This window comes from Pan troglodytes, chromosome 8 (genome assembly GCF_028858775.2).
Source record: "Pan troglodytes isolate AG18354 chromosome 8, NHGRI_mPanTro3-v2.0_pri, whole genome shotgun sequence".
Lineage (NCBI taxonomy): Eukaryota > Metazoa > Chordata > Mammalia > Primates > Hominidae > Pan > Pan troglodytes.
Genome location: NC_072406.2, coordinates 94,994,493 through 95,022,333, shown reverse-complemented (window position 1 = coordinate 95,022,333; position 27,841 = coordinate 94,994,493). Strand labels below are relative to the sequence as shown.

Genomic DNA, 27,841 nt, shown 5'->3' with positions numbered 1-27,841 from the left:
CCACATTATACAAGAGAAAAAATCTGAATTTAATAGAATCCAAGGAAGCAGATGAATTTTTATTCAAATTTAGATCTTCTCAATTTCCCTAACTCTAAATCCTGAGTGTCTTTCCATCCATATACTACGATGCATATTGAACTTTATGAAATGTTCTTTCTTCATTTAATGTATAACCATAGACTCAGAGAATTAGGTCTAATTTTGAATGCAGTTATCTGTGACTATAAAAACAATGCCCATGGAAGGCATTCTAATGCTTTGAAACATACACCATTCACTGCAAATACTTTAAAGGAAACATTTTAATTTTGTGAATAAAAATGTTTAATAGCCCACACTCCAAATTAAAATTGATACCAAAATGTATCCAAAGGAATCATCTCACAAAAGGAAGGGGACTTAGAAGTAAAAATTTTAAAACTGACACTTAAAAAACATTGCTTTTTATCCTTTATTGAGTGTTTGCCATGTTGCAGACGTTATGCTAAGCAATTTATATGTGCAGGAAAATACAGCCTATTATTATCCCTGTTTTACAGATATGAAAATTGAGAATTAGAGGAAATAATCAAAGCCAGCAGCCAAATACAACTTCTGTATGATTCCAGACACTGCATTTAACATTAAATTGCCTTTCCAATAAGTAGTTAATTATTTCATTTTGAGCCATTACTTAGTGAAAACTCGACAAGAGTATTTTTTCCTACTAATAGCATCTGATAATGAGACATTTCAATTATTATCAGATGGAGAAGGAAAGCACTATGTACATCATAAAGCTTAGCATTTCCAGGATATTAAATGAGCAAATTGTTTAGTCTTACCCATGAATTCAATCCCCAAGTGGTCTGCTACACCAAAGTCAGCATGGAAGGAAGGGGAAGAGAAAAAGAGAAAAAGGTTAGAAAAAACTCTATACATGGAAATCAGTGCTTATAAGACTAACCCTCCAAGGCAAGGCACAGCCTCAATTTTAACCCCTATGTTTGCTTAGAAAAGATACATTACAGATCACCAACAGTAGAGTTACTCTGAACACTGATGAGTATTTCCCCCAAAGCCTCTGAGCTATAGCTTAGATTTTAGATGAACTAATATTGCATACATCATGAAGAATGCTAAGTATAAATTTAGCTAAGAAAGAAAAAGAAAAATTGTTATACCATGAACATCTGGCACTAATATTCTTTTCAGAACCCATAATATTTTATGTGGAATAACTATTTGTTCAACATGAATTTATTTGAACCTCTATAATAAAAATAAAAGTGAATAAGCAAGGAATTTCTGCATGCCAGGCCCTAATCAGGTGTTTACCTCCACAAAAAAAGCAATGATGTTGGACTTTTTTCTCTCTCTCTTTCACTGTTTAGATGAGAAAACTGTGCTTCAGTGAGATTAAAACTCTTACATAGGTTACAAAATCTGAGACACTTCCAGGGCACCAATTTGGTTGATCTGACCGTTAAGCCCCATGACTATTCGAATTGACAGCCCATCCTACCAAACACAAATGTGTGTGTCCATGTCTGTTCTACGTGCATATAGAATGCAAACCATCCTGACCAGCTAACATCTGCCTGATCAGCAGAGCAATGAACTGTACTGGGCTGGACCCAAGTATTCAACCTCAGATGTTCCTCTATTTAAATGGTTCTTTTTTTAATCATTCAGTTATTCACTCATTCACTTTTAAAATTCATTGCATTAATTAACATTTTTTTCTGTTGCCATAATATTTGTCTGAAGTGAGAATAAGGGAAAAAACTATTGCTACCATTGTAATTGTTTCCAAGACTAATTGCTGAGCTTCCTTTTATGAATTCTTTATTTAGCAAATAAGCTTTTCCTTTTAGAAAATATGCATCTAGTTACCCAGATTTCAATGCCTTTTGTGTTTGTAAATAGGTCATTAAAAATTTTATTTGGAAAAATATATATATATACATAGTATAAAATTTATCATTAAAACCATGCTTAAGTGCATGACTCAGTGTCATTAATTATTAAGTTGGTGCAAAAGTAATTGTGGTTTTTGCCATTACTTTTGTTAACTTGATACATTCACAACGTTGTACAACCACCACCCCTTTTTTCCAAATTCTTCCATCACCCCAATCAGAAACTCTGTGCCCCCTAATCCATAATTCCTCATTCATCCCTCCTCCCAGCCCTTGGTAACTTCTAATCTACTTTCTATCCTTATCAATTTGCCTTATGAACCGTTCACATTTAATTATATAAAGAAAGATGGTGACAATGTTTCTAAAAGGTAGATGCATTCATTTCTTTTCCTGGCATTTCTTGACTGCTTACTCTGTGGTCATCATACACATGGTGATAGATATCAGGCACACTTTCATGTAAAGAAAGGATTCTTGTTCTCAAGTAGCTCAGAAATGAATGAGAGACCATGGAGAAAAAGCTATGGTCATTCTTTGTAAGAAGTGCTATAATGGAAAAGCAGAAAATGTGCACTGGATGAAGAGGCCATGGACCCATAAACTTGCTCCTAGGAGGGAGAGAATGTGCAATACAAAGAATAAAGTTTGTACAACCCCATCAAAGAGTGGGCAAAGGATATAAATAGACTTCTCAAAAGAAGACATTTATGCCACCAAAAAACATATGAAAAAAAGCTCATCATCACTGGTCATTAGAGAAATGCAAATCAAAACCACAATGAGATACCATCTCACGCCAGTTAGGATGGCGATCATTAAAAGTCAAGAAACGACAGATGCTGGAGAGGACGTGGAGAAATAGGAACACTTTTACATTATTGTTGGGAGTGTAATTAGTTCAACCATTGTAGAAGGCAGTGTGGCGATTCCTCAAGGATCTAGAACGAGAAATACCATTTGACCCAGCAATCCCATTACTGGGTATATACCCAAAGGATTATGAATCATTCTGCTATAAAGACACATGCAAATGTATGTTCATTTCATCACTATTTACAATAGCAAAGACTTGGAACCAACCCAAATGTCCATCAATGATAGACTGGATAAAGAAAATGTGGCACATATACACCATAGAATACTATGCAGTCATAAAAAAGAATGAGATCATATCCTTTGCAGGGACATAGATGAAACTGGAAGCCATCATTCTCAGCAAACTAACACAGGAAGAGAAAACTGAACACCACATGTTCTCACTCATAAGTGGGAGTTGAACAATGAGAACACATGAACACAGGGAGGCGAACGTCACACACTGGGGCCTGTTGGGGGGTAAGGGGCAAAGGGAGGGAGAGCACTAGGACAAATACGTAATGTATGCGGGGCTTAAAACCTACATGACAAGTTGATAGGTGCAGCAAACCACCACGGTACATGTATACCTATGTAACAAACCTGCATGTTCTGCACATGTATCCCAGAACTTAAAGTAAAATAAAATAAAATAAAAATAAAGAAGAATGGAGTTTGTAGAAAATTTGGCAAGACCATTGTCAGTAGCCTTGTTCAGGTCGTTGACTTCTCTGCACAAAAGGTTTTGAGAGCGAATCCCAAGTAAGAGTAGACAAAGAAGTTTATATCAAAGTGAAAGTATTGCAAAGTGAGGTGCAACAAACTTGTTTGTCTACTCTTACTTGGGATTCGCTCTCAAAATCTGAGAGGCAGAGTGGGCTGCTCAAAGACAGAGATAGCCCCTAGGGTCTTGAAGGGAATTTCCTTTACGGAAACTGTACAGACATATTCATAAAATACTGGTGAGGTCAAGTATGTAAAGGTGGATCTGTGGTTAGTACATACACTCAGGATCTACATGCTCTAACACATATCATATGTATCATTAGCATATAAAATCTCCATCTAAGGGGTGTTTTTTGATATTAAAATGAGAAAAATATTACTATAAGCTAAACCTTGAGTCTAGCTATGCCTGTGGGACACTGGAGGAGTCTCTGCCCCTCTCCCAGTGCCCAGCAGGCAGAAATTTGTAGCTAATGGTTTCTTGTGCTTTTGGTGCTGGGGAAGTTACATCAGGAATAACAGACTTTTGTTCTCTTCCCCAAGCCCATACTGAGTATCAGGAACTTGTAACCATCTAACAGTCTGTTGGTATTCGGTAGGACCGCTTATCTTGCAAAAGAGTTAGGTGTTGATGCCTGAGGGTGCAAGGGGAAAGAGCCAGCTATAAAAGTGGCCCACTGAGCTTTACACACAGGACAAGTAAGTATGGGTCCTAACCTTACTTATCCTGCCTCAAGACCATGTTTTCATTCTTATGCAAATAGGAAGCTTCATGACTGTGGTACCTAGGACATTGGAGAGAGACTAGAGTTGTGGCATTTAAAATAAGGATTACCTATCATTACACTAAAAATAATATTTGTAAACAGCTGGGAATAAAAACTAAACTTTTTCATATAGACAGAAGAGAAGGTTGCAGGAAGGAAACCAGGAGAGGCAAGTGTACAGAAATCAGGGAGCAGAGGATCTCAAATAGTGGACCACAGGTGTTCCATGACATGAGAGGGTAATTAGAAAGTCTTTAGATACAGTCTGTTTGAACAAGAACTTTCCGGTGCAGCTGAGATGGCTCAGAATTGGCTGCCTGTCATCTGTTTTGCTGGCAGGTGCAACTCAGGCATGGCCTTTCTTCCTTCTTCCATGAACTTCAGTGCTCTGCCTCCAGATGTGACAAGGGATATGGAGCATCGGGCTTTGTGAATCTGTAGATTGTGCTAAGAAATGAGTGGCATGTTTGATTAATGGAGGGCCAATCTGAATGTTTTGAAACCTCAATACGTTTATGACCAGTAGCAGAGACAGAAATCAAAATTTGGAAATTATTCAAACACTGAATAGGATAAGTAGGAATCTTCTTAAGGGAAAGAAAAACTGTCCTCTTTTAACATAACAGAAAAGTTATCCAATTATTAGAGTTTTTAACTTTCAGAAATATTCTCAAGGAAGATGGCATTTATATTTTTGTATTTTAATGGGAAATTATTTATTAATTTTTTATAATAGCTTATTCATGGCAACTGACACCGCTGGACATACAAATAAAAAGTTAACTCTTATGTAAATTATTTTTCTCTTTCTTTCTCTCTCTCTCACTTTCTTTGTCATGAATACACACACACACACACACACACACACATACATGCTTCTATCGTTTTATTAAAATGTTAAACCCCGTGATCATTACTGCAGGGTTTAAGACAGGATTTGGTTCATATGGAAGAATCAATGAAAATCCATGAAGAACAGATGACAAAAAAGCAATTAATTTTGTCATTTGAGTCATACACAGATCATAAATCGCACTATTTCTCATAACCCTTCACTGGCTATTTCTCAAAGCAAGCAGTGTGCCCAGGGATATTCACACCTGCAGGAAAACATCAAGCAATACAGGGGAAGATTAATTAATTAATAGTTCATTCATTCACTCAGCAAACTATGTGTCAAGTACTGCACAGATATTAGGGTGGAAGAAGAGGCACATAGTTTAAGCAAAAACAGTTTGATTTTATCTATGACATAGATATGTTTGAACATATAACTTCCTTCCTTTTAACACTCCAAAACTTTTATTTGTAAAATTAGCATTTGTTTTGGAACACTCCCACCTTTGGATTATACAGTAGTGGGTAACATTTACTGAGCACTTACTGTGTACCAGGAACTGCTTTAAATATTATCTCACAGCAATTTATAAGATTGTTGTAATGCTCATTTTACTGGTAAGAAACGGAAGCACGGAGAGGGGAACTAACTTTCTCTAAACCAGATTGCCCATAAGTGCTGGGAACATGATGGAGCCTAGGCCGGCTTGGCTCTTAGCTACCAGTTATACTCAAAGTTTACTTACCCCCTTCCTATAAAGAAAAAGCTAATTTTTACAAAATTATCAGTAATGAGATCTTCAGGGAGGAATTATTTAATCCACTTAAGAGAACAAGTTGTTTTCAAGTATCCTCAGGCAGAGTAGAAGCACCACTTATTTACTTTCTCACCCCTAGTTTATTGATGAAGTGCCAAATATACGCTAGGTAGCGGGGCAGACAAAGGAAGACAACTGTTATCTGTCTCCGAGGAGACCAACTGGCAAATCATTAATATTTCTTCATTGGTTACCGGGGAAATTTCTTCACAACGAGGCTGGCCTAGTTGAAGTTATTTGCTTGCACATACAGCAAGCAAAATATAAATTGTTGAGTCTGAAAATATGCCCAACATTGAACCAAATGATCTTACAACTAGCAACATACTTAATAAATGCCAGCAGCTCTGCTGCAGAGCTGAAACATTCTTAAGATTTTAGGACTAGGTACCTGTCTAGCAAGACAAAATGAATGTTTTTTTTAACCAAAAATTCCTGGAAAACACTTGGAAATTTGAAGCCCACATTTTTTAATTAACAAAAATTATATAAATTTATGCTGTAAAACCAGATATTTTGGAATACGTATACATTGTGGAATGGCTAAATCAGGTTAATTAACATACGCATTCACATACTTATCTTTATGAGGTGAGAACATTTAAAATGTATTCTGTTAGCAAATACATTGTTATTAACTATAGTTGCCGCATTGTACAATAGTTGCCTTGAACTTTTTCTTCTTATCTAACCACTAACCGAAGTTTAAGGCCTGGGTGTTTCTAAAGCATTCACAATTCTCTATGACTGAACAATTCAAAACCTCTTGTTTATATGCTGACAAAAAGGGGCTGCTGACATTCCCCCGAGGTGGGCAGGCTGCAACAGAGCAAGCGAAAACATCGTTGCCTTGATTCCAATCTCAGGATGCCACCTTTAACTTGTCACCCAGCCTATGAACAGGAACTCACTGCAATGCAGCCCTGGGACAAAGCAACACAATGTGGGTTTAAGCATCAGCCCTGTGCTAAAAGTAACGGAGCGAGATGATTCTGATCATACAAGGGTCCCAAATGTGATCATTTAAACCCTGGTCTATGGGATACGGAAAAGCATGTTCCAGGAAAATATTGATCTGTGTTTTAAAAAGTTAGACTACTGGCCGGGTGCGGTGGCTCATACCTGTAATCCCAGCACTTTGGGAGGCCGAGGCGGGCGGATCACGAGGTCAGGAGATTGAGACCATCCTGGTTAATACGGTGAAACCCCGTCTCTACCAAAAAATACAAAAAATTAGCTGGGCGTGGTGGCGGGCGCCTGTAGTCCCAGCTACTCGGGAGGCTGAGGCAGGAGAATGGCATGAACCGGGGAGGCGGAGCTTGCAGTGAGCCGAGATCGTGCGACTGCACTCCAGCCTGGGCGACAGAGCGAGACTCCGTCTCAAAAAAAAAAAAAAAAAAAAAAAAAAAGTTAGACTACTGCCTTGAAGTTAAATGGGCTTCTCTGCTGCAAGAATCCCCCAATTCCCTCCTAGGTATGTGAAGAGTCCATGGGCAGTAATTCAGTGACAGCGTTTCCAACTTGATGAAAACAGCTGCGTTGTCATGGAGTGCCCAGTGGGACTACTGATATAAGGTACCTGCTCTGGGAAATACTTGCCATAGGAATGTGGAGCAAACCACCCACTCAATTACAAAACATGTCAGTTATAAATGCTTTATCTTAATAACTGAACTGAAATCTGTCACTCTGTAGATTCCACCCACAGATCCCTGTCAAGTAACTTTTTCACTGGTGACACTCCAGGTAGAGGTAGGTAGTCCATTGCAACTGAGAAGAGCAAATAGGTTTTGTGAGGAATGCAAGTTGAGTCTTCCACATTTGCTAACCATAACACCTGAGCTCATCATGCTCTAGTAGTTTCTAAAATCATTGTAAAGAAATATAATTGTCTCAGGTATCAACAGTGGGTCCGTGTGTTCTTGCTCCGAGATAAGAGTATGGACAAGATGCTGAGATGTCCTGTGTTGAGACATTGCCCTGCATGTCCCAGTTTATTACAGCAAAACAGGCAAGCTAAGAAAGACTGGAGTAGACTTTAAGAGTTCTGATTAGGAGGGGAGAAGGGAATGGGGCTGGCTCTGGCTGTAGTTGCTGAGGGAAGCTGCAGGCTAGAAAACAAAACATGGGATCCACAGAATATATATATTTCAAAAAGTAAAAGGGTCAAAGGACAGCGGAATAGGGTTCAACAAAGGCTTCCAGAGCATAGTGCTGTGTCAACAAGGGACGTGACATTTGATGGTCACTAAGAGAATATGGCAGCAGGAAGGAGTGTGGCAGCCAGATCCAATCTCTTTGGCCTTAAATCCCACAGTGGGAAAGGAGCACAGGGAACTGTCAAGAGTGTGAGCAGACTCCTGGTGAGCGAGGCAGAAAAGCTCCTTTCCAGGAGCTGTGTTCAATCCTAGAATGTCTGTCCTAAAAAGAAAGGGATATTATCACTTCATCCTTTTTCAAGCATTTTATCCTTAGTGCAAAATTTAGGATGTTAATTGCAGGGCTGATTCTAAACTTCATGCTCCCTTTATGAAATTATGCTAAGTCACTAAATACATAATTTTATTTTTGTGGGCATGTATATTTAATTTTAGATTTATACATCTTCACAAATAAAAAGTGGAAGGTAAAAAAATCATATTAATCAAAAGAAATTGATACTTCCCTCAATATCTCTTAGAAGTAATTCCTGCTAATTGTTTTATGTTCTTTCTAGTCTTCCTTCCATATATGTAAAATAAACTAAATGTCAGTTTTACACAAAATCATCCTGTTTTATGTGCCTAAATCAGGAGTCTATCTGTGGCCACTGCAGTTCTGTAATCCCAATCTCCCACACCCAACCTCCATCACATCAGAACTGACAGCTTTTTCCACTGTGGAGAGTAGGTCATGACATTATTACCATGGTCAGCCTCACACCAGACAGGCCATCAGTCATGCAGGAGGGAAAACCACTTTTCTAGAAAGCGCACAGCCCCAGTCTCCTTTCTCAGGGCTGTGTTACAGAGCATGATCTCTTTATTTTTCTTCCCCAAAACTCCACTGCTGATACCTGAATTTAATAATCTCTTATCATCCTCTAAACAAGAATGTTGATTTGTATCAAAGGATGGGGAGAAGCAGGCAGCCATGGAGACTGCACCCCCATATTGGTATACAGCAAACTCAAGATGAGCACTCTGCTAAGCAAAGTGAAATAGCATGACAAGGTTTCAACTGAGGTTAAGGAGAGATCATTTGCTTAGGCTGCTCCTCAGAGATGGATTTTGACTAAATAATGGGTAGAATTTTGCAGTGCAAACATCTTGGAGCATTAGACTGAAATCTTATTCCATTTTTGCAATTACCGATTAAAGGATTTAATAGGAATTACCATTATAGAGAAGAATTCTTCATTCAGAAAGAAAATACTTCTCTATTGTTTCTGTCACTAGTGATAGTAACTGTGTACAGGTGAATACACTAGAGTTCCTGCTCTTGAGACTCACATGTGTCTCCCAGGATCTTCTCATGTTTTATCAACTTTCTAAAATTCTTGCATTTTGTCACTGGGCACTTCTACACATATCCTTTTCTTTTCTTTTTTTTTTTTTTTTTTTTTTTGAGACAGAGTCTCGCTCTGTCTCCCAGGCTGGAGTGCAATGGCACAATCTCGGCTCACTGCAGCCTCTGCCTCCCAGGTTTAAGTGATTCTCCTGTCTCAGCCTCCCAAGTAGCTGGGATTATAGGCACGTGCCACCATGCCCAGCTAATTTTTGTATTTTTAGTAGAGACAGGGTTTTCCCATGTTGGCCAGGCTGGTCTCAAACTCCTGGCCTTAAGTGATCTGCCCACCTTGGCCTCCCAAAGTGCTGGGATTACAGGCGTGAGCTACTGTGCCCAGCCCACATATCCTTTTATCTAATTTTTAAAATTAGACTGTAAAGTAGTGCAACTGAGCCACATTTAACAATTAAAAAAAGAAGCTTCTGTGTAAAACTGAAGGTCATATTTGTAGATTCCTAGATTCCTAGGATGGGAAAAAATCTCAAATCCCAGGACTGAAGGGTAGTTGTTTCTTTTTCTCACTCTTTCATTGCTCCACCCTATCACAGAGTCTGACATTTTGTGGACACTCAATATGTATTTATTGCATGAGTAAAAATGCCATCTGGTTAAGCTCTCAACATGTGACATCTTATGTCTTTCAGAGCATACCCAGCCTGCTCTCTGTCACTTCTGAGTTATTGATGATTCCAAGCAACATGACACCTCTGGTGGCAAGTCATTCAATATTGAAAAACGATATCCACAATTGTTTCCAGAAAACTCCCCCAAATCAAAGTACATTCCAATTCTACTCACTTGAATCTACAATTCTGGAATCTAGAAAACACTAGATTATTATCCAACAGGGTCCAACTCATGGCTGTCTTTGTTACGTAATTTTTGTATATAATTTAGGATTCATTTGAGTAAGTGGTCCACTATCAGAAAAAATATTAAATTTTCCATGGTCACTAAAATGCTATTATAGATGCTATTTAAGGTTTTTTCCCCTTAACGACATCAATTTAATCAATCTTTGTAATAGCTGCCACATGTTCTGGGTTTTTTTTTTATTCCTATCTTTTCAGCTTCAATCTACATTAGTATCAATGAAGGCACACAGCTGGACGTGGTGGCTCACACCTGTAATCCTAGCACTTTGGGAGGCTGAGGCAGGCGAATCACTTGAGCTCAGGAGTTTGAGACCTGCCTGGACAACATAACTAAACTCCATCTCTACAAAAAATACAAAAATCAGCCGGGCATGGTGGTGTGTGCTTATAGTCCCGGCTACCAGGAAGGCTGAGGCGGGAGGATGGCTTGAGCCTGGGAAGTCGAGGTTGCAGTGAGCCTAGATAGTGCCACTGCCCTCCAGCCTGGGCAACAGAGTGACACTGTCTCTTTAAAAAAAAGACACACAGACGAGTTTACGGTTAATAGATGGAAGGGTTAGAATAAAATAGGGGAAAGTCTACTCAAGAGAAAGAAATGAAAGAAAAGAAAGAAGGATTACATGGCAAACAGCCATGTGTTTATATATGTGTTTGCAGTTATACTAATGATTGAAGCCTTGGTTCATAAATTGTTTTAATACCATGCTTTTATTCACACTTCTGAATTGAAATTGCAATATCATCATGACGAATACCACTTCACAAAATGATGGACATATTTTAAAGAAACATTGCTCTGAGCTGCACTCCACTAAAGAAACGCCAAAGACAACTCGCCCCCACTTCCCATCATGGATAACACCTTGTGACATGAAGATACTAGAAGAGGAACCCTCTCCTGCCCATCTGTCTAAGACAGAGGAATCAAACAGAAAGGCTACCCAAAGGATCAAGGTAGAGGATTGTAAGTCCTGGACCAACTGCCCAAGATATTCATCTAGAGCAGCCAAATACTGTAATGTAGTGGATATGGTAGAAAATCTCTTTACTGATGACTTAAGAAAAGAGAAGATCCATGGTGAGAATGTAGTGAAAAGAATTCATTCTAAGAAGGCAAGTTGAGACCCTAACCAGGAGGAGGTACTCTTAGGTTAGGACTCAGGAAATTAGGCAGCAACTGATACCATCAAGAAACTGTGTGAGGTAAGACAAGATGAACTCACATTTTTAAAAAATGATTTTGTTAACTACTCTTCAAGTTAGGCTCATATTTAGTGGCAAGGCACTGTAGCTTCTGAAGTCGGGCTTGTCCATCGTTAAAGCCTGGTTGGCTTTGTTTACTATATTTTGTTTTACACAATGGTGTCTGCTTATGTGAAAAAAAATCATTCTTCAAATGCAGAAGGTATCTGGCATTTTAAAGTTCTTTCATAGGAAATCACTGAAAGATTAAACAACAAAAAATAAAGAACACCCTTTCTCCCCTTTTCCCCAAAACTCCAAGCATTCTGTTCTGCTCACACTCCCCGAAATGGAACCTGTACACAACACACATCATCTTTTTGTTCCTGCCATTCCATTAGCTTAAATATCTTTCCTGATGAACTCCCAAGTCTTCCTCTAACAAACTCTTCCCATCTTTCAAGGCCTAATTCCTCCAGAAGCTATCCCTGATTTCCTGAAATAATGTTACCTGCTCTACTTTTCTATGAATGATGATGGGATCTCCATTTAGCATGTAGAATTATTATGCCTTGGATTATAACTAGTAGCAATATATCTATATCATAATTAATTAGGTGAACTGTGATTTTCTTCCACCTCTAGTGCCTTTCCAATAGCATATGGCAAGTGAATGCTTATTGAATCTTTTCGCATAATCCCACCAATTTTCTTTCTCATTGTAGGTATACTTTTGGGAAGTATAAACCTCAACAAAACTGGCATAGAAGAGACATACCTCGAAGTCATAAAAGCCATCTATGGCAAACCTACAGCCAGCTTCATACTGAATGGGGAAAAGTTGAAAGCATTCCCCCTGAGAGCTGGAACAAGACAAGGATGCCCACTCTCACCACTTCTATTCAGCAAAATATGGGAAGTCCTAACCAGAGCAATCAGACAAGAGAAAGAAATAAAGGGCACCCACATTAGCAAAGAGGAAGTAAAACTGTTGTTGTTTGCCAATAATATGATCGTATACCTAGAAAACCCTAAAAATGCATCCAAAAAATGCCTAGAACTGATAAATGAATCTAGCAAAGTTTCAGGATACAAAATTAATGTACACAAATCAGTAGCACTGCTATACACCAACAGCAATCAAGCTGACAATCAAATAAAAAACTCAACCCCTTTTACAAGAGCCACAAAGAAATACAAATAAAAAAATACTTAGGAATATACCTAACCAAGGAGATGAAAGACCTCTACAAGGAAAACTACAAAACACTGCTGAAAGAAATCATAGATGACACAAACAAATGGAAACACATCCCATGCTCATGGATGGGTAGAATCAATATTGTGAAAATGACCATGCTGCCAAAAGCAATCTACAAATTCAATGCAATTCCCATCACAATATCACCATCATTCTTCACAGAACTAGAAAAAACAATCCTAAAATTCATATGAAACCAAAAAAGAGCCCACATAGCCAAAGCAAGACTAAGCAAAAACTTTATACTAATTTCTACTAATGCTTTCATTCAGTCCATCTTTGGCGCCATAGTTTTCCAGATTTTCTGGGCATTTCCAAAAGATGTCCATTAAAATACACACATACACACACTCCATATTTGGAATTATATAATTTATTGCTCATTGAATTGCAAATCACCTACAGTGGGTTGGAGGAAGGTAAAATCCTGCCTTACCCTATTCTAACACCTCAGTCAAACCAGGCCATCATGCAAGTGACTACACCAATAAAAAGATTTTTTAAATGTCTTCTTTTAAAAAGAAAAAAATCAGGGAGGGTTGACTGCAATGGAGGAAACTATTGTCTAATAATTAGTTGGGAACTCAGTTGAATCCAGGTATTTTAAAGTCTTATCCTCATGCTCCCACTACCTTCTCCTCCAGTCTTGGTAACTTTCTATATGTATTTTCAAGATATTTGACTGGAAATAATTACTCCACTTGGCACCCTATTAGTGTGATAACCTTTTCGATGTGGTCTGCAGATGTCAGAAGCTAAGTATGGATGAATTTAGAAATTTCTAATTTTACATCACTTAGCCATTACCAAGGCAAACGAATAGAATCTACATCCTTCCTTGAAACTACCGTCTACGTATTATAGGTTTGGGAATCTGAATGACATCCTCCTCCCTCATCCTCATAGCATCCTTGCTAGTGATGGTATTTTATAGATGAGAAAACTGAGTTTCAGAGACGTGAGCTAATTTTCTTTCTTTTTTTTAATAGCTGTATTTTATTTTACTATTATTAGTTTTTAAATTTTACTGTAAGTTCTGGGATACATGTGCTGAATGTGCAGGCTTGTTACATAGGTTTACATGTGCCATGGTGGTTTGCTGCACCTGTCAACCTGTCATCTAGGTTTTAAGCCCTGTGTGCATTAGGTATTTGTCCTACTGTTCTCCCTCTCCTTTCCCCCTACGCCCCTGACAGGCCCCAGTGTGTGATGTTCCCCTCCCTGTGTCCATGTGTTCTCATTGTTCGACTCCCACTTACGAGTGCTAATTTTCTTAAGATACGAAGTATCTTACTTTGTTAAAGCACGCAGACTTCACCCACAGAAAACATTCCACCTTGTTTAGTGTTCCCTGTCTATCAGTGTTGCTGCAGCCCTATCCTGCTTCTCCAGTGCTATCCCCACATTCCCTTTCCAATTCCAAAGTCCCGCCTTGCTCATATGCAGTCTGGTAAGCTTCATTTGTATCAACTCACTTCAAGTAAAACCAATGTTGGAATGCATATCTTTTCCTACAGAGGGTCACTACTACAAATGGTCTTTTGTGGAATGTTTTATATCTACATACTCTGAGTCTCATCACACTCCACTCTAATTATTATAGTCATTAGTTTGCTTGCCCATCTTCTCCAAGTGACTGTAAGCAATTTAATTAAATGATTTGCTTAATTTTTCTTTATATCATAAATTTCAGGACAATTCCTGGCACAGATCAAGCATATGAACAAATTAAAAAAGAAAAAAAAGTAAATAGCTTCATGGACTTTCGAACTTTTGTTCAAGGTGATCTCTCTTATTTGTAGTTCCTTCTCTCCTGTATCCCTTCTTCCATTGCCTTAGGGAAGGGAGATCTTGGCAATAAAAAGAGAGAGAGAAAAATATTTGAGGTTATCCAATCCTTAGCTCAGAAGAAATAAAGGTACAGAATAACAGATTTCATGGTATAGACAAAGGACCAGATGCCCGCTGCAGATTAATACACTAAAGATTTTCTAGGTGAAGGTAACAAATGGAACAAAATCCAAAATGTCTGGGAGAAGACCTTCAGCAATAAATATGCACGCTGCTGCTGCTAAGCCATGCATTTCTTTCCCTGCCTCCTGCTCCAATGAGAAGAAAATAAGACAAGAATCGTCAATGCCACAGAGCATCTGCCCAACCCCCAAGCTCCGTGTCCTCCAAGAGCACCAATGCTTAGGCCCTGCGTAAGTCATGCCTCTTCCCAAAGTTTGATGCAAATCCCAGGAAGCTGGAATTAGATAAACGAAATGTGTTTACACTTTTCTCTAAGCCAGTGAAATGTAACTTTAAATAGAAAATTAGGAAATTTAAATAATAAAAAATAATAATACAGCTTAAGTTTTTAAGGCTTAATCAAGGCAGTCACTCTATTTACTTTACATGACTTAACTCACTGAAAACCTACAGCAATATTATAAAGTCGGTTCTATTTTTATTCCCATTTTAGAGATGCAGCTGAAGCGTGGGTTAACAAATTTCCTCAACTTGTAAAAAAAAGTGCTGGGATTCAAACTCAGGTGATAGGTTTCAAGTATTTACCCTTTAAATTCAGTACGTCTATGGCCAGTTACCACACATCCACCCCACATTTTGTAGACTGAGATTTGTTCCTGCTGCTAAATTAAGAAGCTATTTAATTAACTTACTATATTTCAAAATTAGATACAATCTCACTGAACTCAAAGTCATGTTATCTTTACATTTTACTTTATTTTAAACTTCTCTGTTTTTAAATTTCTTTTTTTTTTTTTTTGCTCTTAAAAAATTTGGAGTCTAAAATAAGGTAATTTGTATGGCAACTAAACAAAATATTTAAACAGCTAGATGCAAATAATTTTTCAACCAATTTTTGAGCTTTCATGCTGTTAAGCACTTCCTATTGGATCATTCTTGCTACCAGCATTTGATATTATCAAACTGAACAATTTTATTTGGTGTCAATTCAGTTTGAATTTTTGTTTTAAGTAATTTTTCTTTTTTCAGGTTGATAGATGGATGGTGAATCCAAGATGAATTCAAAGCTGTAGGAGATTTAAATAAAACCTTTCCCCCGTTGTTCAAATTGAGCTTTCACTAGAGGAAACGAAATTCATTTGCTCATTGCAGGGACCAAAATGTGACAGCAGCGCGCTGGGGACCAGAAATGTCAATCAAAGATATGAGTGGGAGGAGTGAATCTTGTAATGGCTGATAACCTCATCGCTCTGGATGACTGCATGGCTACAGCAAGCCAAATTCTCTTCTGCACCAACTTCCTTCCAGTGCTAATATTCAATGCCCCCTCTAAGGTGCTTCTCCTAAGTGGAAACTCCTTGAAGCATCCTCTAGAAAACTTGTCTCCATTCCTCTGTCAAGCATTTCCTTGTATATGCAATGCTTTGTCTAACTGTTCACGTAGCCCCTTCTGTCTTCTACCAATAAGCTGGTTCAAGCCAACCACTTCTCTCACCTGGATGGTTTTACTACAGAAGGCTTCTCCCTGATTTATCTGCTTCCACCTTTGCTCCCTACCTACGTTATCTTTCCACACAGCCCAGAGAGATCCCTTTAAAACTTAAATCAGATCACACTATCCCTTTGCTTGAACATCCCTCCCATGGCATCTCCGGAATAGAAGCCAAAGTCACCATCAGAATCTAAAATGGACCTATACAATCTATATGGTCTTCTCTGACCACACTCCTCCTACCTTTCCCCTCTCCCTTACTCCATCCAATTCAGCCACATTAACCTCTTAGCAGTTCTTCTAACCAAAATACATTCTTCTTCCTCAGAGCCATGAGCTGGCTGCTGCATCTGCCTATAATGCTCTTCTTTCAGACATTTACAAAGCTCAATCTCTCACCTTCTTTCACTCCTGATGGCATCTTATCAGAGGTCATATCATATAAAGCAGCACTTCCTATCCTCCTCACCCTACTTTTCTTTACTCCTAACAATTTACCACCATATAAAGAATAACCATGTCTCTCTGGTAATTTTCTATTTCCTTTTCTGCTCCACACTAGAATGTAAAGCTCTGTGAGGCAGGGGCTTCACTGTGTGTTAGTTATCTAGGGCTTCCATAACAAAGCACCAGAAAGTAGAGGGCTTAAAGAGAAGTAACGTATCCTCTCTCAGTTCTGGAAGGTGGAAGTCTGAAATCAAGGTGTCAGCAGTGTTTGTTCCATCTCAGGATTGTGAGGCAGAATCTGTCCTATGTCACTCTCCTAGCTTCTGATGGTTCGCTGGCAATCTTTGCTGTTTCTTGGCTTGTAGAAGCATTGCCCCAATCTCTCCCTTCATCTTTACATGGTGTTCTCCCTATGTGCATGTCTGTGTCCAAATTTCCCCTTTTGATAAGGATATCAGTTATATTCGATTAGCGCCCATGCTAAAGACCCCATTGTAACTTGATTACCTGTTTAAAGACCCCCATCTCCAAATAAGGTAATTGGAGTTACTGGTTTTAGGACTTGTATTAGCCCATTCTCATACTGCTAATAAAGATATAACTGAGACTGGGTAATTTATAAAGAAAAAGAGGTTTAATGGACTCACAGTTCCACATGGCTGGGAAGGCCTCACAATCATGGCAGAAGGCAAACAAGGAACAAAGGCACATCTTACATGGTGGCAGTCAAGAGAACATGTGCAGGGGAACCACCCTTTATAAAACCCTCAGATCTCGTGAGACTTATTCACTATCATGAGAACAGCATGGGAAAACCCACCCCCGTGATTCAATTGTCTCCCACTGGGTCCCTCCCACCATGATATGTGGGGATTATGGGAACTACGGTTCAAGATGAAATTTGGGTGGGGAGACAGCCAGATCATATCATTCTGCCTACCACCCTTCCCAAATCTCATGTCCTCATAATTCATAACACAATCATGCCCTTCTGACAGTCTCCCAAAGTCTTTACTCATTTCAGCCTTAACTCAAAAGTCCACAGTCCAAAGTCCGATGTGAGACAAGGCAAGTACCTTCCACCTATGAGCCTGTAAAATCAAAGCAAGTTAGTTACTTCCTAGATACAATGTGGGTAAAGGCATTGGGTAAATACACCCATTCCAAATTGGAGAAATTGACCAAAATGAAGGGGCTACAGGCCCCATGCAAGTCTGAAATCCAGCAGGACAGTCAAATCATAAAGCTCCAAAATGATCTCATTTGAATCCATGTCCTCACATCTGGGTCACCTTGATGCAAGAGTTGGGTTCCTATAGTCTTGGGCAGGACATAACATATACATCTTTAGAAGACAAAATTTAAGCCACAAGGACGTGTTTGTGTTGTTTTATTCATTGTATCTATGACATCCAACACAATGTCTGATATAAAGTAGGTGCTCAACAAATATTTTTTAGTGACTCAATGAAATTCATCATATTGAAGTGCAGCAAAGGCCAATTTATCCATTCATACATTTCCAGCTCCCTGTGAGCTTTGTGTCAAACTCATGACTCTAATACAAACTACTCCTTTTACTGTCATGCTTTTTTCTCTGCATATATGTTTATCTGATATCTCGCAATAAAATCAAATTTTAATTACTTATTTAAAGTTAGCAAATATTTACTCAATGCCTACTCTATAACATGCTCTGTGAACCTTGTGAGGATATTAGAATAAATAAAATTTAAAAATCTTGTCGAATTCTGTGGGCTTAAAATACAATTTCTTAATCCACATTTAGCCAGCATCTCAAGGTTTCTACTAATACAACCCTGGACTACGCACTGGGAATGCAAAAGTGTTGAAGACATGGTCGGTGCCCTAAATAAATTTTCAGTCTCAGATGAGGAAATGTAGTCTCCACCATCAAAATACATCTGACTGAAGTATTCATGATATACACATTTTTCTGAAAATTACCATCTGAAAATATTTGGCTTGGTGGTACCTAAAGGAATGTGATATAGTGGGAAAAGATATTCCCATTTAATTATATGGGCTTTCATACCAGACTGTACCTTTCAGTAACCATGTTTGACCTTAGATAAGTTACTTAACATTTCTATGTTTCAGTTCCTCATCTATTGAAGAAATGAAATGCACGTAATTTGTAAAACAATTAAACTAGATAATATATCTAATTTGGTAGACATTGCTATTTGCCTACTTGATATCTACTCTCCACTGTACCACATCTATTCAAAGTGTCAACGTAGCCAACTAAAATCCCGAATTTTGCAGCCTTCTTTGTACCATGTAGGGTGGTCATGTGACACAGTGCTGTTTTATAAGACTGGAGCAGATAATTTCCAAATGGGGCTTTCAGCAAAGCTCTTTCTAAAGACAGATTTAATTGCCACATGCCATTTGCTGGGTGCCCTCTTTCTTCAGCCTGGAGGCTGGACAGAGCAGCCTTCCTGCAATTTGAAGGCAGCTGCATGAGTTTGGAAAACCACATGCTACGATGGTAGATGAGAAGAACTTAAGGAACTGGATCTCTGATGAGTCTGCAGTGCTGTAACAGCCCCAGACTCCTACACCTCTGTACTTCCCACAACTTCAGAAAAATAAAACCCACAATTGACTCAAACCATGGTTTAATTGGGTTTTCTGGCTCTTGCAGCTGAACATTATCTTAATTGATAAAAGCACAAGCACAATCTCGCTCATAGTAGGTGCGTATTTTGTATATTCTATGTGGTTCTGTTTGCACCACAACTCCAAAACCAAACTACTGCAGAATTTATGTAATGAGAACTTCAGATTTACATCGTTTATAAGTGGATATCCTTTTCTTAGAAATGAAGTATTTAGAAGTTATTATACCCCATTATATGCAATGCTTACAATTATGTATTTGTTTTATTATCTTCATATTGTTCACACACACCATCTTGACATTACTCTCAAAATCTTCCATTTGTGCTGATTGTTCTGCTTTTTCAAGCAGAGAATCTTCTACCTTTGAATTTTTGGCAGTCCTTCATAAATGAACATTAAACAGCTTTCTATTTGAATTCTATTTGATACTGAAAAATAATAATCATTCAGGGATCCCTTAAAGTAGGCTCTATTTGTTTCATAAAAATGAATTTTTTAAAGTGTATTTTAATAAATCTGTGGAGAGCAGAATCATCATCTGCTATTATAATTCCCCAAATTTCAGAATGCTGAAATTAAATATCCTCTTAGCATTGCAGGTTGTATTATCTTCTCTTCCAGGGAGGCTTCAAGTCTCTTTTCTTCTGAATCTTGTGCCAAGCTTGTTTGCTATCTCTTTTTCTCTCGTAGCCAAAATCCACTGGTTAGAAAAAAGCCTCGTGAGTGTTCTGCTTGATACAGAGTATTCATTCAGAGCATAGTGGTATCTGCTGCATAGCTAAAAAGATGATTTTCAGTTCTCTAAGTTGTCCTGAATCTATAATCCCACCCATGAAACAGGATGAAAATGCTAGGAGGACATTCATCTCGCCGGGGGTAATGTTGAAGTATAGTTCAACCAGACAGTGTTTCTCAACTATAGATTGTTGACAATCTGTATCAGAATCAGCTACGGTGCATGATAAAAATGCAAATTCTATGAGCTGTACGTTTAATAAATTCCCAGGGTTAATCTTATGCACTTTAAGTTTGAGGTCTACTCACTTCTCAGTGTGCTATATGTGTGTATGTATTTATGGTAGCTTTAAGTTTAGGTTGCATTAATATTCCTTCTTAGTACTTTTTGTGATTCGATTTCACAGAAATATTCAAGTTAGATAAAATATCCACTGTGTTGTATCTTTTCATTTTATTCATTTTTTCCTTTTGTTAAAATATTTATACTCTTCCATGTCTACTTTTCTCCCTCATATATCGCAAAGGTTTGAGACAAATGTTGCATTGACTTATTTTCTTTTTGATTTTTTTCCTTTTTATTTTCTATTTCCAGTTTATCCATTTCCCACAACTTCTGTCTTTCTCCTATAAAGATTTTTAACATCTACACCCTTTTTTTTTGCCTGCCCAGGCATGTTTTTAATCCCCTTGTGCCTTACACATATAAGCACACATTGGCGTTTTCCTTCCAGTATCACAACTTATTTTGTAGATCACCAATTCCTCATTTTCAATAATGACATAAGTGTAAAAAAGGAAATCATCTGGCCTCTTCAGGAAGGGCTTATTGAGTAGGGATAACACCAGTGGTTATGACAGTAAGAGCAATGATGCAGCTTCGTCAACTTTATTCCCAGGTATGAAAGGAAAAAAGATAGTTAATGTGTATTGATCATTCAGTAAGCCAAGTCCTGTATGAGGCACCACTACTGGCATGTATAGAAGTCAAAACAAGCATGTAATACTTGAAGCCCTTTATTTTTTATTTTCTATTTGTTTTTGAGATGCAGTCTCGCTTTATCGCCCAGGCTGGAGTGCAGTGGTGTGATCTCAGCTCACTGCAACCTCTGCGTCCCGGGTTCAAGCGTTCCTCCTGCCTCAGCCTCCCAAGTAGCTGGGATTACAGGTGCACAACACCACGCCTGGAAAACTTTTGTATTTTTAGTAGAAACGGGGTTTCACCATGTTGACCAGGCTGGTCTCAAGCTCCTGACCTCAAGTGATCCACTGGCCTCAGCCTCCCAAAGTGCTGGGATTACAGGTGTGAGCAACCACTCCTGGCCTGTGAAGCCCTTTAAATTTCCAACCTATTTTTTTGAAATTTGAGAAATAGAAGCAAAGACTTTTTTTTTCAACACTCATTTAATTAATCCTTTGTTGTTCCTTTGAGGAAAGCATTATTTTATTTTGCAAACACTGTCTTCATCAGTCTTTTAGTTATTCTAGCACAAATACAGCTTCTTATTTGGAAAAAAAAAAAGATTGTAGAGGCGTTTTGGATCCTAAGAGATTAACTGTTTTGTACTATCCTGTAAAATGTCGTTAAGTGGTAGACAGACTTGCACCCCGAGAGATTGTTTCTCCATTTTTATATAAGAATGTTGAATCTCAATAAGGGTAAGTAAATTGTCCAAGATCATATAACTAGAAGTAATATCTCAAACTTGAACTCCAGTTTGGGATTCAAGATACATACTGCAACTATCAGAGATTTTAAATTGCATCAGTGATAACAAGGGCAGGACTCAAAACCAGTTTTGGCATCCGGGATTAGCCCTTTCCCCAGCACTGCACTCTGACTCCCAACATCTTCTGTATATTTGGATTAATAGAGAGTGCAGCAGTATTCTATCAATAAGGACTAAATACAGAGTCCATCACTGTGCATAATGGGATTTAATTAGAAAGAGACACTTAAGGAAATGTTTTTGAAGCAAATAAACGAGGCCCATAAAAGGAGTCACTCACCAGAACATATTAGCTAGCTAGCTTTCTTTTATAATTTCTGCCATTGTCTGTGATTTATTTTTCTTTGCTAATATGCAGGAATTTCATTTAAATTCCCAGCTATTTATGGCATTCATAGTCTTAGTTAATTTATTTGTGTTCTTATATATATTTATATATAGATCTATTTAACTATGACAAATGATATGTTGGAGGTTTCAATTATAATTATGTTTGCAACAAACTCTTATAAATCTAATATGTTTTGCCATATATACTTAGTTGCTATGTAGATCGGTTTATATTAGTTAATGGCTGGATATCATCTTGATAAATTGTGCTTTTATCATTACTTAATGTCTCATTTTATCCTGATTCATCCCATTAACCTTCCCTTGCATCTCGCCACTCATTAATATTGCTACTTTTTAACTTTATGTTTTCCAATTTTTTAAAATGCATTTGATTAGTATCCCTTCTCCCTTCCCTTCATTTTCCATCTTATCATTGAAGGTTGTTTCTTTTAAACAGTAGATAGCTGTGCTTTGCTGTGCTCACCTAACATCTATCTTTAGATGAGAGAATTCAGTTGTTTGTATTTATTTTAATAACTAATATGCTTAAGCTTATTCCTTCAGAATTCCTTGTATTTATTATTGATTTTATGTTGGCATTTTCCTTTTTCATTACTGTATTAGTCTGTTTTGTACTGCTAAAACAGCATACCACAGACTGTGTAATTTACAATGAATAGAAATGTATTGGCTCTCATTTCTGGAGACTGGAAAGTCTAGGATTGGGGGCTGGCCAATATCTGATAAGGGCCTTCCTGCTCATCAGTCCATGATGGAAGGAAGGGCAGAGAGGATCAGAGAGAGCAAAGGGAGCTAAATTGTCCTTTGAGAATGACACCTGTCCCACCCATAAGGTGGGTGTAACCCTCATGACATAATTCCTCTTAAATGTCCCACTTCTTATTACTGTTATAATGACAAATTTCAACATGAGTTGTGGAGGGGACAAACATTCAAATCATAGCAATTACTAATGCAATAAGCGTGTTTCAGAGTCTAATACAGTAGTCCCCCATCTTCTCCACAAATATACCTTCTGTGACTTCAGTTATCTATAGTCAATTATGGTCCAAAAATATTATAGTATTTTGAGAGAGACAGATCATCTTCACATAGTGTCTAGTACAGTATATTGTTATAATTATTCTATCTTATCATAAGTTATTGTTGTTAATCTCTTACTGTGCCTAATTTATAAATGAACTTTATCATAGGTGTGCATGTATAAAAGAAAATATAGTTTTAGCCAGGTGTGGTGGCTTGCGCCCGTAGTCCCAGCTACGCCACAGGCTGAGGCAGGAGGATCACTTGAGGCCAGAAGTTTGAGGCAGCAGCGACATATAATACCACCACTACAACTCTGGTATGGGTGACAGATTGAGATGCTGTATCTAAGAAAATAATTAAAAAATAAAAACATGGGATTCAGTAATATCCATGGTTTCAGGCGTTCTCTGTGGCCTTGGAACATGTCCCTCATGAATTAGCAGGAACTACTGTATGAGCTATTCTAGATGCTTGGACTATAACATTGAACAAAGCAGAAAAGCCCTACACAGCAAAGACAGGGTTATGATGTGTCTATCAAAACATTTCATTTCCCTCTCAGGCACACAGGAAGACTATATTTACCAGATGCCCTTGCAGGTAAGCAGAGCCAAGTTTCTGAGTTCTGACCAATGTAAGAAAAAGGATATATTCTAGTTCCTGGGCTAGATGATGCAGCTTCATCAACTTTATTCCCAGATATGAAAGGAAAAAAGAGAGTTAATGTGTATTGATCATTCGGTAAGCCAAGTTCTGTATGAGGCATCACTACTGGCATGTATACAAGTCAAAACAAGCATATAACACTTGAAGCCCTTTATTTTTAAATTTTTAGACTCAGTCTCGCTTTGTTGCCCAGGCTGGAGTGCAGTGGTGTGATCTCAGCCCACTGCAACATCTGTGTCCCAGGTACAAGTGTTCCTCCTGCCTCAACCTCCCAAGTAGCTGGGATTACAGGCACACACCACCACGCCTGGAAAATTTTTGTATTTTTAGTAGAAACGGGGTTTCACCATGTTGACCAGGCTGGTCTCAAACTCCTGACCTCAAGTGATTTTTAAAATTATCCTGCAGCCCTAGAGGGATGAACTGCGAGATGGGTTCTGTATTTCTAAATTCATTCTCAATTTTTTCTGTGGCTATATGGAGGCCAGAATTCCTCTCCATCCACACCAATAGACACAATATTTGGCCATGATGAGAGAAAGAAATAAACTTTTGTTGGGTCAAGTAGCAAAAATGTTCTTTTACTTTTTCATATGTGATGCTTACCTTTATATGTCAACTTCACTAGGCTATAGTACCCAGTTATTTAACCAAACACTAATTCAGATGTTGCTGTGACAGAATTTTGGAGATATGGTTAACATCTACAATTGGTTGACTTTAAGTAAGAGAAGTTCACCCTCAATAGTTTGTGAGGGCCTCATCCCACAATTAGCTGAAGGCCTGAAGAGCAAAACTGAAGTTTTTCTGGAAAAAGAAATTCTGCCTCAAGGATACAGTACCAACTCCTGCCTGAATTTCCAGTCAGCTGGCCTGCCCTACAGATCTCAGACTAAATAGACCCCACAATCATGTAAGCCAACTCCCTAAAATAAATCTCTTCATATAGGATATGATTATATGATGTGATTATAGTATAATGTAGATCATTATACTAATTAATCATCACTATTCGTATTTCTTCTGTTTCTCTAGAGAATGCTGATACGCATTTTGGTACAAGGAGTGGGGTATTAATTTCCCAGGGCAGGTGTAATGAATTACTATAAACGAAATGGCTTAAAACAACAGAATTTCATTCTTTGACAATTCTAGAGGCTAGAAGTCCTAAATCAAGGGGTTAGCAGGGCCATACTCCTTCCAATGGCTGTAGGAAAGAATTCTTCCTTGCCTCTTCCAGTTTCTGGCTATTGGCAGCAATCCTTTGTGTTCCTGGGCTTTTGGCAGCATAACTCCAATCCATGCCTCAGTCATCCCATGAACTTCTTCTCTGTGTGTCCTCCATCTTCAAGTTTCTCTCTCTTTATGAAGATATCAGGCATTGGATTCAGGGCCCAATTAATCCTGTATGATCCCACCTTAACTTGGTTACATCTGCAGACTATTTTCAAGTAATATTACATTACGATACAGGTACTAGGACTTAAGACTTTAGTATGTCTTTTTAGGGGATACAGGATTCAACCCACAACATCACAGCAATTAGAATACTCTGATTAATACAGAAAAAAAAAGACACGAGGCAGAAGTGATAAACTCTAATTCCAGGCTTTCTCTTGAATACAGTACTTTTAAGTAATTTTCAACCCTCTCCAACTTAAGCTGACTGGAGGTAGAGAATCCAACAGAGGGTGCTCTGTTCCCTATGTGGAACGGAGTGCCTGCGATGACACGAGAGAAAAATAAACCCTTGTTCTTTTAATGCACTGAGATTCGAGGTTTGCTTTCTTATAGCAGTTACGATATTCTCTTTAATAACTTTGACTTTGTCAACTTATCCATCCTAATTGGGCAAAATAGAAGGTAAGATAAATAAGCAAATTATGTGCCATGATTTATTAAATCTAAAATACAATACATTGCAAGCCTCCAATTGAATTATGATGTCATTGATTATCAGAATCCACCTTTCAGAGATGTAAAAGTACACTTTAAAAAAAAAAATGTGTATGTTGAACATGCACGCTATAATGTGATAAGTGCTATGGGAAACAAAGTAGGAGAAAAAGGATCAAGATGGTCTAGGTGGGGTGGAGGGTGAGATTATGCTATTAATAGTCCACCAAGGTAGGCTGCGGAGAAGACAGGAACATGAGCACCACCTGATGGGAGTGAAGGAATTAACTACACGGATATCTGAGGGAAAACCTTGTCTTTGTCCTACGTTTGCCAGTTTCCTACAGTTGCTATTTTTGGCCCAGAAAAATTTATCAAACACTTTTTGTGCACAAATGCTACACTTAAGTAAGTAAAGTTGTTTTTTATACAGATAATAGGTTGAAAATTGTGGGATTCTTTATGTGCATATTAGGATTGAACAAATAAGTATATATGTTATAGATAATGAAAGCCATACTTTTAACTGTTGAAGAAGGAAGGTAGCATAAGGAAAGAGGGAAGGCTAGAATGAATACTGTAACACTGAATTGGAATTGGAGATATCTGTACATTCTTGGGATATTTAATACCTATAGATAGATATAAATCAGCAGAGTGATTGTTTAGAAAGATATTCACTTAATTTTTAATATATTTAGTACTGAGCTGTAGACTTTGGAGTAATATTTATTTTTGTCTTTTATCATTTATAAGTATACGTTTCCATATAAATATATATTCATGTATTTTTATTTTGTGTACATTTATCGTTACATTTTAAAATAATCACATATTTTATAAAAACAATGAAGCCACTTAAATTTTAAAATTATAACTAAAAATAGAAATACTATTTAGAAGAGAGTTTTGGAAAATGAAAGCAATAATATTACTCAATAATATCTATATTTTTATACATATACATAGTAGATTAAAAAAATAAAAGAAAATAAATACTTATTACTTATCCCTTGGTGATGGTATTGTAGAGTCTTTTCACACTTCTCTTAATTTTTAAAATTTTATGAAATGAACATATATTGAGATTATAAATAAAAAATGCTATTAGAAACCTTTACTCTGCATTTATCTTCTCACTTAATTGTAGTAGAAGTTCAACATAATGACATCAAACTTCTAAGATTTGATAAGTATCAGTTTGTTAAAAAATGTTTTCCTGACCCAAAAAGCACTTGTTACTAGCTGAATATTAGAGTATCCTATAACCATTTTAAGAAAATGGTAATTTCTTAGATGTATATCATAGGTTTGACAAATTATAACTCAGATTTCAAATATTTGTTAATACAAATCCTACTACAACTTTCAGTTTGGATGATGATGATATAGTTTGGCTGTGTCCCCACCCAAATCTCATCTTGAATTGTAGCTCGCATAAATCTCACGTGTTGTGGGAGAGATCCAGTGGGATATAATGGGAGCGGTTTTCCCCATACTGTTCTCATGGTAGTGAATAAGTCTCACAAGATCTGATCTGATGGTTTTATAAGTGGAAACCCTTTTCGCTTGGTTTTCATCCTCTCATCTGCCACCATGTAAGACAAGCCTTCCGCCATGATTGTGAGGCCTCCCCAGCCATGTGGAACTGTGAGTCCATTAAACCTTCTTCTTAATAAATTACCCAGTCTCGGGTATGTCTTTATCAGCAGCATGAAAATGGAGAAATACAGATGAGTTCAGCTATAAAGCAGAGTATGTAGAACATAAAAGAAATATATATGTGTGTGTGTATATGTATATAATTAAAACAGAACTAAGATACACCTGACACCTGGTCTTAATGAAGTCAATATTCATAAATATTTTATTTATAAACTTCAATTATTTCTTTAAAAAAATTCGTATAAAGAACAAATTCACAATCAGCTATGTAGCAAGAAGTTATACATTTTACACCACAACTCAATTTTCCATGTTGCACTAACTTCTCTAAATCTTTGCTGAGCATGAGACCGTCATCATAAAATAAAAAGAATATCCCTTACTTTTATTTCAAATTAAACTTCTCTGTGTGAAAGAGATGGGCATCTAT

At 37.6% G+C, this 27,841-nt stretch overlaps 1 protein-coding gene across 12 annotated transcripts in view; it reads right to left on the bottom strand.

Moving 5' to 3' along the window:
- NRG3 (neuregulin 3) overlaps positions 1-27,841 on the bottom strand; it is a 1,116,866-nt gene that overhangs the window by 122,283 nt on the left and 966,742 nt on the right. For 7 of the 12 annotated variants that reach the window (XM_016918766.4, XM_016918770.4, XM_054660295.2 and 4 more), the window contains one exon: positions 828-854. In XM_016918766.4, coding sequence (XP_016774255.3) covers positions 828-854 — 27 coding nt within the window. The remainder of the gene's footprint in view (positions 1-827; positions 855-27,841) is intronic. The other 5 variants (XM_054660302.2, XM_016918771.4, XM_054660297.2 and 2 more) reach the window with 1 other exon arrangement.